Raw genomic sequence first — 14,249 nt, forward strand, 5'->3', positions numbered from 1 at the left:
TCATGTGATTATTTTGAGAGGAAATGCAAATTGTATATTTGGTGTAGCCTATGCAAATCTAGGAAGTTGAGCCTACTGTATATGCAAAGTTGGGTAAGTAGCCTCGGGAGATGATAGAGGTTCAGTTAAGTCTTCTATTTTCTACTTTATTTGCTAGTTTTTTCCTGGTGGTTGTGTGCTTTATTAATTCTGATTTAGATTTTAAATTTGAGACATGTAACATGGGAATCATTCTCACATACAGCACCAGTCAAAAGTTTGAACACACCTACTCATTCCAGGGTTTTTCTTTATTTTTTCTATTTTATACATTGTAGAATAATAGTGAAGACATCAAAGTATGAAATAATACATATGGAATCATGTAATAACCAAAAAAGTGTTAAACAAATCAAAATATGTTTTATATTTAAGATTCAAAGTATCCCCCCTTTACATTGATGACAGCTCTACACACTCTTTTGCATTCTCTCAACCAGCTTCATGAGGTAATCACCTTGAATGCTTTTCAATTAACAGGTGTGCCTTGTTAAAAGTACATTTGTGGAATTTATTTCCTTCTTAATGTGTTTGAGCCAATCAGTTGTGTTGTGACAAGTTAGGGATGGTATACAGAAGATAGTCCTATTTGGTATAAGACCAAGTCCATATTATGGCAAGAACATGAAGATCAGTCAATGTGGAAAATTTAAAGAACGTTGACAGTGCAGTCGCAAAAACCATCAAGCACTATGATGAAACTGTCTCTCATGAGGACCACCACAGGAAAGAAAGACCCAGAGTTTATTAGAGTTACCAGCTTCAGAAAATGCAGCCCAAATAAATTCTTCACAGAGTTCAAGTAATACACATCTCAACATCAACTGTTCAGAGGAGACTGCTTGAATTAGGCTTTAATGGTTGACTTGCTGCAAAGAAACCACTACAAAAGGACACCAATAATAAGAAGAGACTTGCTTGGGCCAAGAAACATGAGCAATGGACATTAGACCGGTGGAAATCTGTCCTTTGGTCTGGTGAGTCCAAATTTTAGATTTTTGGTTCCAACCGCTTTGTCTTTGTGAGACGCAGAGTAGGTGAATGGATGATCTCTGCATGTGTGGTTCCCACCGTGAAGCATGGAGGAGGAGGTGTGATGGTGTGGAGGTGCTTTGCTGTTAACACGGTCAGTGATTTATTTAGAATTCAAGGCTCACTTAACCAGCATGGCTACCACAGCATTCTGCAGCGATACGCCATCCCACCTAGTTTGTGTTTTTCAACAGGACAATGACCCAACTCACCTCCAGGCTGTGCAAGGGATATTTGACCAAGAAGGTTGAGATGGTTTGGGATGAGTTGAACCGCAGAGTGAAGGAAAAGCAGCCAACAAGTGCTCAGTATATGTGGGAACTCCTTCCAGACTGTTGGAAAAGCATTCCAGGTGAAGCTAGTTGAGAGAATGCCAAGAGTGTGCAAAGCTTTCATCAAGGCAAACTGTGGCTACTTTGAAGAATCTCAAATATAACATATATTTTGATGTTTAACACTTTTTTGGTTACTACGTGATTCCATATGTGTTATTTAATAGTTTTGATGTCTTCACTATTATTCTACAATGTAGAAAATTGTAAAAAAAAAATAAAGAAAAACCCTTGAATGAGTTGTCCAAACTTTTGACTGGTGCTATACAGTGTGGGCTCCTAGTCTTTTGCATTAAGCAGAGTTAAACTTCCTTGTTCTTTAAAGGGGAACAATAGGTCTGTTCAGTCAAGGGCGTGACAATACGTCATGCCCTTGAGTGAACAATTCTGTCGCTAACTTCATTAATCATTTTGTTTCACACTCATTTGTCAGACCAGCAAAAGACAGTAACTACAGTATATTGTCACCTGTTTGGGAAGGTATCTTCATACAGAGTAATCTGAATTGTTCAACCTCATTCCTAACACCTTACTAATGACTTGGACTGTCAACTAGCATTCTATTTTTCAATACAAAATGGACCGTTCTGGGACAATTGCTTTTTATCTGTAGGCGAATAGGCCTAGCAATGACTTTTCCATTATCAGTGTATCTCAACAGTTTCACACTGTGATTATGTACATTTTGTCAGTTATCATGAGGTTTTTGGTGACACACTTCCGTGTTCTTGACTGACATGTTTTTCTTACCACCTGTCACAGCCTCATCATGTGGGCTCTATGTATAAGAGTGACAGATCTAAACCTGATGCACTACCTTGTCAGGGAACATTGCGACAAGGGTGAACCTAAAACATGTGTTATCTTTATAAACAAGAACGGTCACATTCTTAAACACCTACTACTAGGGAGTCTTAATAAGTCAGTCAACTAAGTTACAACGAGTGTCAGTTGCCTCCATTTCAGATGATTTTGTACTCGACTAGAACACAGGGTGTCACAGTTTGTATGTTTTGGTTAGATCTGAACGTTAGTAATGGACAGTTCCAACGATTTCAGTTCGACCACCCATTCTGAAGACTAGTGAAAAGCTACAGTCATGATGAGGAGCACTGCACTGTTCCGTCTCCTGTCCGTCTCAGGTATGTAATTCTTCAGTGCTTTCAATAACATCAAAGTTATTTGTTGGAGTCATTGTGATAATTTAGGCATCATTGAACAAGGCATTAAAATATAAATCCTTCAGAAAGAGGTATAAGTGTTGGGAGTACCTCATACATAAAAGACTGATCATCTGTTACCCAATCAACACATGGGTAACTTTCAAACGGCAGGCCATTTTTCAGGATCCTTTCATAGTTCTCTCTGTTCATGAAAAGCAACGTGATGTGTATTATACGTTGATATTCTGTGATATTAATAGGATGTGTGTGTGAAACCTATGCATGCAGCAAGGAGATATGATTAACTTGCTCTCTAATTGTTTTTGCTTGTATTTTACAGGACTGTGTTACCTGACTCTGAGTATCTCCCCTCCTCAGTATCACTATATTAGCCTTCAAATGAATTATTGCCAAGCCCAGACTTACTGTAGAGACATTTACACTGACTTGGCAACCATCTACAATTCAGGGGATCTGGATAGACTTGTACAATTGGTACCGAATGGTACAGCCAGTGTCTGGATAGGACTGGAGTTTGGAGATGAATTTGAGTGGCACTGGTCATTACCAGATCAGAGAATGATTGAGTTTTTCAACTGGAGGGCAGCAGAGCCGAAGCAAAACAATACTCAAGACAGCTGTGCTGCAATGGATCCAAACGGACAGTGGTTTGAGGATAACTGCCAAATCAAAAGAGGTTTTGTTTGCTTTGATGGTGAGTAATCCTACATCTATTCTATTTATAGCAATTTCAACCCCATATCAGATTCAAACCAGGGCCGATTCCAGGATGATATGTCTGGATGGGCAGTCAGACATTTTTTGCCTGTTTTAAAGCTGGCTTACTGCTATTTCAACTGTTAAACATGACAGTTGGGTGATTGCGTGAGCATAATGATTTCTTTACTTGCTATATTGTATTTACTTCGCCACCATGGCCTTTTTTTGCCTTTACCTCCCTTATCTCACCTCACTTGCTCATTGTATATAGACTTATTGTTCTACTGTATTATTGACGGCATGTTTGTTTTACTCCATGTGTAACTCTGTGTTGTTGTATGTGTCAAACTGCTTTGCTTTATCTTGGCCAGGTCGCAATTGTAAATGAGAACTTGTTCTCAACCTGCCTACCTGGTTAAATAAAGGTGAAATAAAATCAAATGTAAAAAAATTGTGTGGGCAATGCTCAACCCTGCACCCCGCTATATCTCCAATGCTCAACCCTGCACCCTGCTATATCTCCAATGCTCAACCCTGCACCCCGGTATATCTCCAATGCTCAACCCTGCACCCTGCTATATCTCCAATGCTCAACCCTGCACCCTGCTATATCTCCAATGCTCAACCCTGCACCCCGCTATATCTCCAATGCTCAACCCTGCACCCTGCTATATCTCCAATGCTCAACCCTGCACCCTGCTATATCTCCAATGCTCAACCCTGCACCCTGCTATATCTCCAATGCTCAACCCTGCACCCCCCTATATCTCCAATGCTCAACCCTGCACCCCCCTATATCTCCAATGCTCAACCCTGCACCCCACTATATCTCCAATGCTCAACCCTGCACCCCCCTATATCTCCAATGCTCAACCCTGCACCCCGCTATATCTCCAATGCTCAACCCTGCACCCCGCTATATCTCCAATGCTCAACCCTGCACCCCACTATATCTCCAATGCTCAACCCTGCACCCCGCTATATCTCCAATGCTCAACCCTGCACCCTGCTATATCTCCAATGCTCAACCCTGCACCCTGCTATATCTCCAATGCTCAACCCTGCACCCCCCTATATCTCCAATGCTTAACCCTGCACCCCCCTATATCTCCAATGCTCAACCCTGCACCCCACTATATCTCCAATGCTCAACCCTGCAACCTGCTATATCTCCAATGCTTAACCCTGCACTCCGCTATATCTCCAATGTTCAACCCTGCACCCCCCTATATCTCCAATGCTTAACCCTGCACCCCACTATATCTCCAATGCTCAACCCTGCACCCCCCTATATCTCCAATGCTTAACCCTGCACCCCCCTATATCTCCAATGCTCCACCCTGCACCCCCCTATATCTCCAATGCTCCACCCTGCACCCCCCTATATCTCCAATGCTTAACCCTGCACCCCACTATATCTCCAATGTTCAACCCTGCACCCTGCTATATCTCCAATGCTCCACCCTGCACCCCCCTATATCTCCAATGCTCCATGCAAATGTTCTGTATTTTCTATCCTCTGACAGGGAAAAACGCTAGTAACAGTCACATCTTCATTGATGACAGCAAGACTTGGAGAGAGGCTCAAGACCACTGCCGGGGTACGTACACAGACCTGGCCAGCATACGGTCCAGAGAGGAAAACCATCACGTCCAGAACATGTCACTGTCCCAGAGCATGTGGATTGGTCTCTTCAAAGACCCATGGAAGTGGTCAGATGGGAGCAACTCCTCATACCGCTTCTGGAAGACCAATCAGCCTGACAACTTCAGAGGGGACCAGAACTGTACTTCTGTTATACTCAACGATAACAAGTGGAATGACCAGTGGTGCAACATCAGTTGGGGGTTTGTCTGCCATGGTGGTGAGTTTGGTACATTTTTGTTAGATGGGATTCAAATTTTGACCGGTAGCAACTTTTAAGAAAACAAATAGAAACAGAGAAAACAATTAAGATACAAAATCAAATCAAATTGTATTGGTCACATTAATTAAGATGTTATTGCAGGAAATGCTTGGGTTTCTAGCTCCAACAGTGCACTAATATCTAACATTTCATAACAATACACACAAACCTAAAAGTAAAAGAAAGGATTTAAAGAATATAGAAATATTAGGATGAATAATGTCAGAGTGGCATAGGTTACTCAACTAGAGAGGAAGCAACTACTGGTTACTTACCTACAAGTGCTTCTGCTTCAAACGTCCAAAACAGTCCCTCAACACCAGTACCAACCACATTCAATACCACAGAACATGTTTCAACTGAACAGTTAACTACTGAACACCTAACCTCTGACCCACTGACTACTGTACCTGTTCAAAACACGACCTCAACGCCTGTACCAACTACATCCAATACCACAGAACATGCTTCAACTGAAATGTTAACTACTGGATACTCAACTAGAGAGGAAGCAACTACTGGTTACTTACCTACAAGTGCTTCTGCTTCAAACGTCCAAAACAGTCCCTCAACACCAGTACCAACCACATTCAATACCACAGAATATACTTCAACTGAACAGTTAACTACTGAACACCTAACCTCTGACCCACTGACTACTGTACCTGTTCAAAACAACCCCTCAACACCAGTACAAACTACATTCAACACCACAGAACATGCTTCAACTGAACAGTTAACTACTGACTAAAATACAGTAGAATAGAATACAGTATATACATATGAGATGAGTAAAGCAGTATGTAAACATGATTTAATGTGTTTGTTATGAATTAAATACATTTGACCCTTGTTTCTAATGTATTTGTAAATATTCCTTACAGAAATGAAGCGACCAACTACCCAGATGCCACCTACAACCACACATACTGGGCCACAAACAACTCCTCCCGCAGCTACTGTGCTTGCCACTGCTGAACAGTCAACTACAGATGAAGTAACACCTAAGCTAACAACTACCCATTTTGTGCAGATCCAACATATTATTTTAGATCTTTTACCAACCTCTGACCAAGCAACTACTGTAGGCTTACCTGTTCAAAACACTCCATCTACACCAGTACCAACCACATTCACTACCACAGACCAAGGTTCAATTGAACAGTTAACTACAAAATACCTAACTACCAAACATGGAACTACTGTTAAAAACCCAACTACATTCAATACCACAGTAAATGTTACTAAACAGTTGACTAGTGAACACCTAACCTCTGACCCACTGACTACTGTACCTGTTCAAAACAACCCCTCAACACCAGTACAAACTACATTCAACACCACAGAACATGCTTCAACTGAACACCTAACCTCTGACCCACTGACTACTGTAGCTGTTCAAAAACCAACTACATTCAATACCACAGTAAATGTTACTAAACAGTTAACTACTGAACTCCTAACCTCTGACCCACTGACTACTGTACCTGTTCAAAAACCAACTACATTCAATATCACAGTAAATGTTACTAAACAGTTGACTACTGAACTCCTAACGTCTGACCAAGCAACTATTGTACCTGTTCAAAGCAATATCTCTATATCTGTACCAGCTTCATTGATTTCCACAGAACATGTTTCATCTGAACAGTTAGCTAATGAACACCTAACCTCTGACCCAGCAACTACTGTACCTGTTCAAAGCAATACCTCAATGCCTGTACCAACTACATTAACTAGAGAGCAAGCAACTACTGGTTACATACCTACAAGCGCTACTTTCAATACCACAATGCATGTTTCTACTGAACACACAAGCTCTGATCAAGCAATTACTGAACCTGTTCAAAACACTCCTACATCTGTACCAGTAATATTCACTACCACAGACCAAGTGACTACTAGTTACATACCTACAAGTACCTCGACTGCACCTGTCCAAAATACTCCCTCATCGTCTGTACAAACTACATTCAATACCACAGAACATACTTCACCAGAACAGTTAACTACTGAACACCTAACCTCTGACCCACTGACTACTGTACCTGTTCAAAACACCCCCTCAACACCTGTACCAACTACATTCTATACCACAGAACATGCTTCACCAGAACAGTTAACTACTGAACACCTAACCTCTGACCCACTGACTACTGTACCTGTTCAAAACACCCCCTCAACACCTGTACCAACTACATTCAACACCACAGAACATGCTTCAACTGAACAGTTAACTACTGAACACCTAACCTCTGACCCACTGACTACTGTACCTGTTCAAAACACCCCCTCAACACCTGTACCAACTACATTCAACACCACAGAACATACTTCACCAGAACAGTTAACTACTGAACACCTAACCTCTGACCCACTGACTACTGTACCTGTTAAAAACACGACCTCAACACCTGTACCAACTACATCCAATACCACAGTGCATGTTTCCACTGAAGAGGCAACTCCTGAACGCTCAACCGCTAACCAAGCCACTACTGCTTACTTACCTGAAACAACTGTACCTGTTGGAAACACTCCCTCAACACCAGTACCAACTATGTTCAATACCACAGTGCATGTTTCTACTGAACACCTAACCTCTGACCCACTGACTACTGTACCTGTTCAAAGCATTATCTCATCGTCTGCACCAACTACCACAGAACACGCTTCAACTGAAATGTTAACTACTGAACACGTAACCTCTGACCCACTGACTACTGTACCTGTTCAAAGCATTATCTCATCGTCTGCACCAACTACCACAGAACATGCTTCAACTGAAATGTTAACTACTGGATACTCAACTAGAGAGGAAGCAACTACTGGTTACTTACCTACAAGTGTTTCTGCTTCAAACGTCCAAAACAGTCCCTCAACACCAGTACCAACCCCATTCAATACCACAGAACATGTTTCAACTGAACAGTTAACTACTGAACACCTAACCTCTGACCCACTGACTACTGTACCTGTTCAAAACACCCCCTCAACACCAGTACAAACTGCATTCAACACCACAGAACATGCTTCAACTGAACACCTAACCTCTGACCCACTGACTACTGTACCTGTTCAAAAACCAACTACATTCAATATCACAGTAAATGTTACTAAACAGTTGACTACTGAACTCCTAACGTCTGACCAAGCAACTATTGTACCTGTTCAAAGCAATATCTCTATGCCTGTACCAGCTTCATTGATTTCCACAGAACATGTTTCAACTGAACAGTTAGCTAATGAACACCTAACCTCTGACCCAGCAACTACTGTACCTGTTCAAAGCAATATCTCAATGCCTGTACCAGCTTCATTGATTTCCACAGAACATGTTTCAACTGAACAGTTAGCTAATGAACACCTAACCTCTGACCCAGCAACTACTGTACCTGTTCAAAGCAATATCTCAATGCCTGTACCAGCTTCATTGATTTCCACAGAACATGTTTCAACTGAACAGTTAGCTAATGAACACCTAACCTCTGACCCAGCAACTACTGTACCTGTTCAAAGCAATATCTCAATGCCTGTACCAACTACATTAACTAGAGAGCAAGCAACTACTGGTTACATACCTACAAGCGCTACTTTCAATACCACAGTGCATGTTTCTACTGAACACACAAGCTCTGATCAAGCAATTACTGAACCTGTTCAAAACACTCCTACATCTGTACCAGTAATATTCACTACCACAGACCAAGTGACTACTAGTTACATACCTACAAGTACCTCGACTGCACCTGTCCAAAATACTCCCTCATCGTCTGTACAAACTACATTCAACACCACAGAACATACTTCACCAGAACAGTTAACTACTGAACACCTAACCTCTGACCCACTGACTACTGTACCTGTTCAAAACACCCCCTCAACACCTGTACCAACTACATTCAACACCACAGAACATACTTCACCAGAACAGTTAACTACTGAACACCTAACCTCTGACCCACTGACTACTGTACCTGTTCAAAACACCCCCTCAACACCTGTACCAACCACATTCAACACAACAGAACATGCTTCAACTGAACAGTTAACTACTGAACTCCTAACCTCTGACCCACTGACTACTGTACCTGTTAAAAAACCAACTACATCCAATACCACAGTGCGTGTTTCTACTGGACAACTGTCTACCAGACTGCTAACCTCTGACCCACTGACTACTGTACCTGTTCAAAACACGACCTCAACACCTGTACCAACCACATTCAACACAACAGAACATGCTTCAACTGAACAGTTAACTACTGAACTCCTAACCTCTGACCCACTGACTACTGTACCTGTTCAAAACACCCCCTCAACACCTGTACCAACTACATTCAACACCACAGAACATACTTCACCAGAACAGTTAACTACTGAACACCTAACCTCTGACCCACTGACTACTGTACCTGTTCAAAACACCCCCTCAACACCTGTACCAACTACATTCAACACCACAGAACATACTTCACCAGAACAGTTAACTACTGAACTCCTAACCTCTGACCCACTGACTACTGTACCTGTTAAAAAACCAACTACATCCAATACCACAGTGCGTGTTTCTACTGGACAACTGTCTACCAGACTGCTAACCTCTGACCCACTGACTACTGTACCTGTTCAAAACACGACCTCAACACCTGTACCAACTACATCCAATACCACAGTGCATGTTTCCACTGAAGAGGCAACTCCTGAACGCTCAACCGCTAACCAAGCCACTACTGCTTACTTACCTGCAACAACTGTACCTGTTGGAAACACTCCCTCAACACCAGTACCAACTACGTTCAATACCACAGTGCATGTTTTTACTGAACACCTAACCTCTGATCAAGCAATTACTGAACCTGTTCAAAACACTCCTTCTACACCTGTACCAACTACATTCACTACCACAGAGGATGTTTCAATTGAACAGTTAATTGCTGAACACGTAACTACACAACATCAAACTACTGTACCTGTTCAAAGCATTATCTCATCCTCTGCACCAACTACCACAGAACATGCTTCAACTGAAATGTTAACTACTGGATACTCAACTAGAGAGGAAGCAACTACTGGTTACTTACCTATAAGTGCTTCTGCTTCAAACGTCCAAAACAGTCCCTCAACACCAGTACCAACCACATTCAACACAACAGAACATGCTTCAACTGAACAGTTAACTACTGAACACCTAACCTCTGACCCACTGACTACTGTACCTGTTCAAAACAACCCCTCAACACCAGTACCAACCACATTCAATACCACAGAACATGTTTCAACTGAACAGTTGACTACTGAACACCTAACCTCTGACCCACTGACTACTGTACCTGTTCAAAGCATTATCTCATCGTCTGCACCAACTACCACAGAACATGCTTCAACTGAAATGTTAACTACTGAACACGTAACCTCTGACCCACTGACTGCTGTACCTGTTCAAAACAACCCCTCAACACCAGTACCAACCACATTCAATACCACAGAACATGCTTCAACTGAACACCTAACCTCTGACCCACTGACTACTGTACCTGTTCAAAGCATTATCTCATCGTCTGCACCAACTACCACAGAACATGCTTCAACTGAAATGTTAACTACTGGATACTCACCTAGAGAGGAAGCAACTACTGGTTACTTACCTACAAGTGCTTCTGCTTCAAACGTCCAAAACAGTCCCTCAACACCAGTACCAACCCCATTCAATACCACAGAACATGTTTCAACTGAACAGTTAACTACTGAACACCTAACCTCTGACCCACTGACTACTATACCTGTTCAAAGCATTATCTCATCGTCTGCACCAACTACCACAGAACATGCTTCAACTGAAATGTTAACTACTGGATACTCACCTAGAGAGGAAGCAACTACTGGTTACTTACTTACAAGTGCTTCTGCTTCAAACGTCCAAAACAGTCCCTCAACACCAGTACCAACCACATTCAACACAACAGAACATGCTTCAACTGAACAGTTAACTACTGAACACCTAACCTCTGACCCACTGACTACTGTACCTGTTCAAAACACGACCTCAACACCAGTACCAACTACATTAATTTCCACAGAACATGCTTCAACTGAACAGTTAACTACTGAACACCTAACCTCTGACCCACTGACTACTGTACCTGTTCAAAACACCCCCTCAACACCAGTACAAACTACATTCAATACCACAGTGCATATTTCTACTGAACACCTAACCTCTGACCCACTGACTACTGTACCTGTTAAAAACACGACCTCAATGCCTGTACCAACTACATCCAATACCACAGTGCATGTGTCCACTGAAGAGGCAACTCCTGAACGCTCAACCGCTAACCAAGCCACTACTGCTTACTTACCTGAAACAACTGTACCTGTTGGAAACACTCCCTCAACACCAGTACCAACTATGTTCAATACCACAGTGCATGTTTCTACTGAACACCTAACCTCTGACCCACTGACTACTGTTCCTGTTCAAAACAGTCCCCCAACGTCTATACCAACTACATTCAATAGAACAGACCAAGTTTCAACTGAACAGTTAACTACTGAACACCTAAATACAGAAAGTGCACCTACTGTACCTTTTCAAAGCATTATCTCATCGTCTGTACCAACTACCACAGTACATGCTTCAACTGAAATGTTAACTACTGAACACTCAACTACAGAGAAAGTGACTACTGATTTCTCACCTACAAGAGCTTCTAATGCTAATGTCCAAAACATTTCCTCCACGTCTTTACCAAGTACATTCAATACCACTGTGCATGTTTCAACTGAAGAGGCGACTACTAAACACCTTACTACTGAGAATGTAAAACATCAATCAACAACTGAGACTGCAGACACAGAAATGCAACACAGCATTACACAAGTGACTACTGAACATACTTCTGCCTTACATATAACCACAGTGGCTGAGACTGCCCCATACAGTACTACAGAGCCTGTCAGTCTCTCCACTGTTATGCCAAATGAAAACAGTCAAGGTTTAAGTCCAGGTAACTTTCATCATTATATCACAATTATTGACATGTTGAAAGCCTAATAGTCTATTTTTTGTTTGGCTGTGGATTTATGTTATTTCAAAGATGTTATATTACAGAGCAGAGGTATAAATGCATGCAAATCTACATTTTGTTGAATGGGCTCCATGTTATCTATCTTTAATATCTTTATTTCTCTCAGACAACCTGATATTGATCCATGAGAACATGACGTGGAACGAGGCCCTGAGCTACTGTAGAGAGCACCACGTTGACCTGGTCTCGATCACTACAGAGCTGCTTCAGTACTGGGTGACAGAGAGGGCTGCCGACGCCACCTCATCCCACGTCTGGGTGGGCCTGCGCTTCACCTGTTCATTCCACTTCTGGTTCTGGATCAGGTCTGATGCAGGCTGCTACCAGAACTGGGCCCCCGGGCACGGCTCAGACAGCCAGCAGGACTGTGGGATTGCAGGGGCTGTAGAGACCACCGGGAGGCAGCAATGGGTTAGTCTGGAGGAGAACCAGAGGCTCAACTTCATCTGCTACAAATGTTCTGGGGACAGTGGTGAGGGGTTGATACATCCCTGATTCGGACAACTTTTGTATTATGTATGTTTCTTGTGCAACGTGAAAAATGTACACTACCGTTCAAAAGTTTGGGGTCACTTAGAAATGTCCTTGTTTTTGAAAGAAAAGCACATTTTTGTCCATAAAATAACATCAAGTTGATCAGAAACATAGTGTAGATATTGTTAATGTTGTAAATGACTATTGTAGCTGGAAATGGCAGATTTTTTATGTAATATCTACATAGGCGTACAGAGGCCCATTATCAGCAACCATCACTCCTGTGTTCCAATGGCACGTTGTGTTAGCTAAACCAAGTTTCTCATTTTAAAAGGCTAATTGATCATTAGAAAAATCTTTTGCAATTATGTTAGCTCAGCTGAAAACTGTTGTTCTGATTAAAGAAGCAATAAAACAACGATAGACAGCTGTATGGGTATGGTTCTGTATGTTTTAGTGTGTTATTGTTGAGTTCTTGTTTGGCACTCCATTTTATGAATAAGAGTTTGCATTACATGCTTGCTGCTGCACTGTCTGCCACAAATGCTACATTGACACAGCAGTAGATTGTATATTAAAAACAACTGCTACATTGACACATCAGTAGACTGTATATTTGTCACGCCCTGACCTTAGAGAGCCTTTTTTTTTGTCTCTATTTGGTTTGGTCAGGGTGTGATATGGGTGGGCATTCTATGTTCTGTTTTCTATGTTTTTGTATTTCTATGTTTTGGCCGGGTATGGTTCTCAATCAGGGACAGTTGTCTGTCGTTGTCTCTGATTGGGAATCATACTTAGGCAGCCTTTTTCCCTTTGATCATTGTGGGGAGTTATCTTGTTAGGGGCACTATAGCCCTTGTAAGCTTCACGGTCGTTTTTGTTATTTCTTTTTTTTTTGGCGACATTTTAACAAATAAAATAAAATGTACGCTCACCACGCTGCACCTTGGTCTCATTCCGACGACGGCCGTGACAGAACTTCCCACCACCAAGGGACCAAGCAGCGTGGCCAGGAGGAGCATGGATCCTGGGCCGGAAGAAGAGAGAGTGGATGACATCTTGGACATGGGAGCAGGTTATGGCAGGGGACAAGACCCTGCCATGGCAACAGGCGGAAGTAGCAAGGGAGGAACGACAACGTAGCAGGCACGAGAGGCACACGGGGGCACACGGGGAGATTGGCAGAGTCGGGTTATAGACCTGAGCCAACTCCCCGTGCTTACCGTGGGGAGAAGCGTGGTACTGGTCAGGCACCATGTTATGCGATGGAGCGCACTGTGTCTCCAGTGCGCGTTCACAGCCCGGTGCGCTACATCCTAGCTCCCCGCATCTGCCGGGCTAGGGTGAGCATCCAGCCAGGAAGGATGGTGCCCGCTCAGCGGGCCTGGTCTCCAGTGCGTCTCTTCGGCCCAGGATATCCTGCGCCGGCTCTGCACACTGTGTCTCCGGTGCGTCTGCACAGCCCAGTGCGTCCTGTGCCAGAGCCCCGCA

General features: G+C 42.7%; 1 protein-coding gene across 1 annotated transcript; it reads left to right on the top strand.

Annotated features, from left to right (window-relative positions):
• The first annotated feature begins 1,825 nt into the window (after positions 1–1,825).
• On the top strand, positions 1,826–13,188 carry LOC149984832 (uncharacterized). Its single transcript, XM_090187699.1, has 5 exons — positions 1,826–2,545; positions 2,907–3,281; positions 4,813–5,151; positions 6,078–12,203; positions 12,391–13,188. The coding sequence occupies exons 1-5, from the start codon at positions 2,503–2,505 to the stop codon at positions 12,777–12,779; spliced, it is 7,272 nt and encodes a 2,423-aa protein (XP_090043825.1). The 5' UTR covers positions 1,826–2,502; the 3' UTR covers positions 12,780–13,188.
• The last annotated feature ends 1,061 nt before the right edge of the window (positions 13,189–14,249 follow it).

This window comes from Oncorhynchus mykiss, chromosome 2 (assembly GCF_057628025.1).
Source record: "Oncorhynchus mykiss isolate SJ-2025 chromosome 2, ASM5762802v1, whole genome shotgun sequence".
Taxonomy (NCBI): domain Eukaryota; kingdom Metazoa; phylum Chordata; class Actinopteri; order Salmoniformes; family Salmonidae; genus Oncorhynchus; species Oncorhynchus mykiss.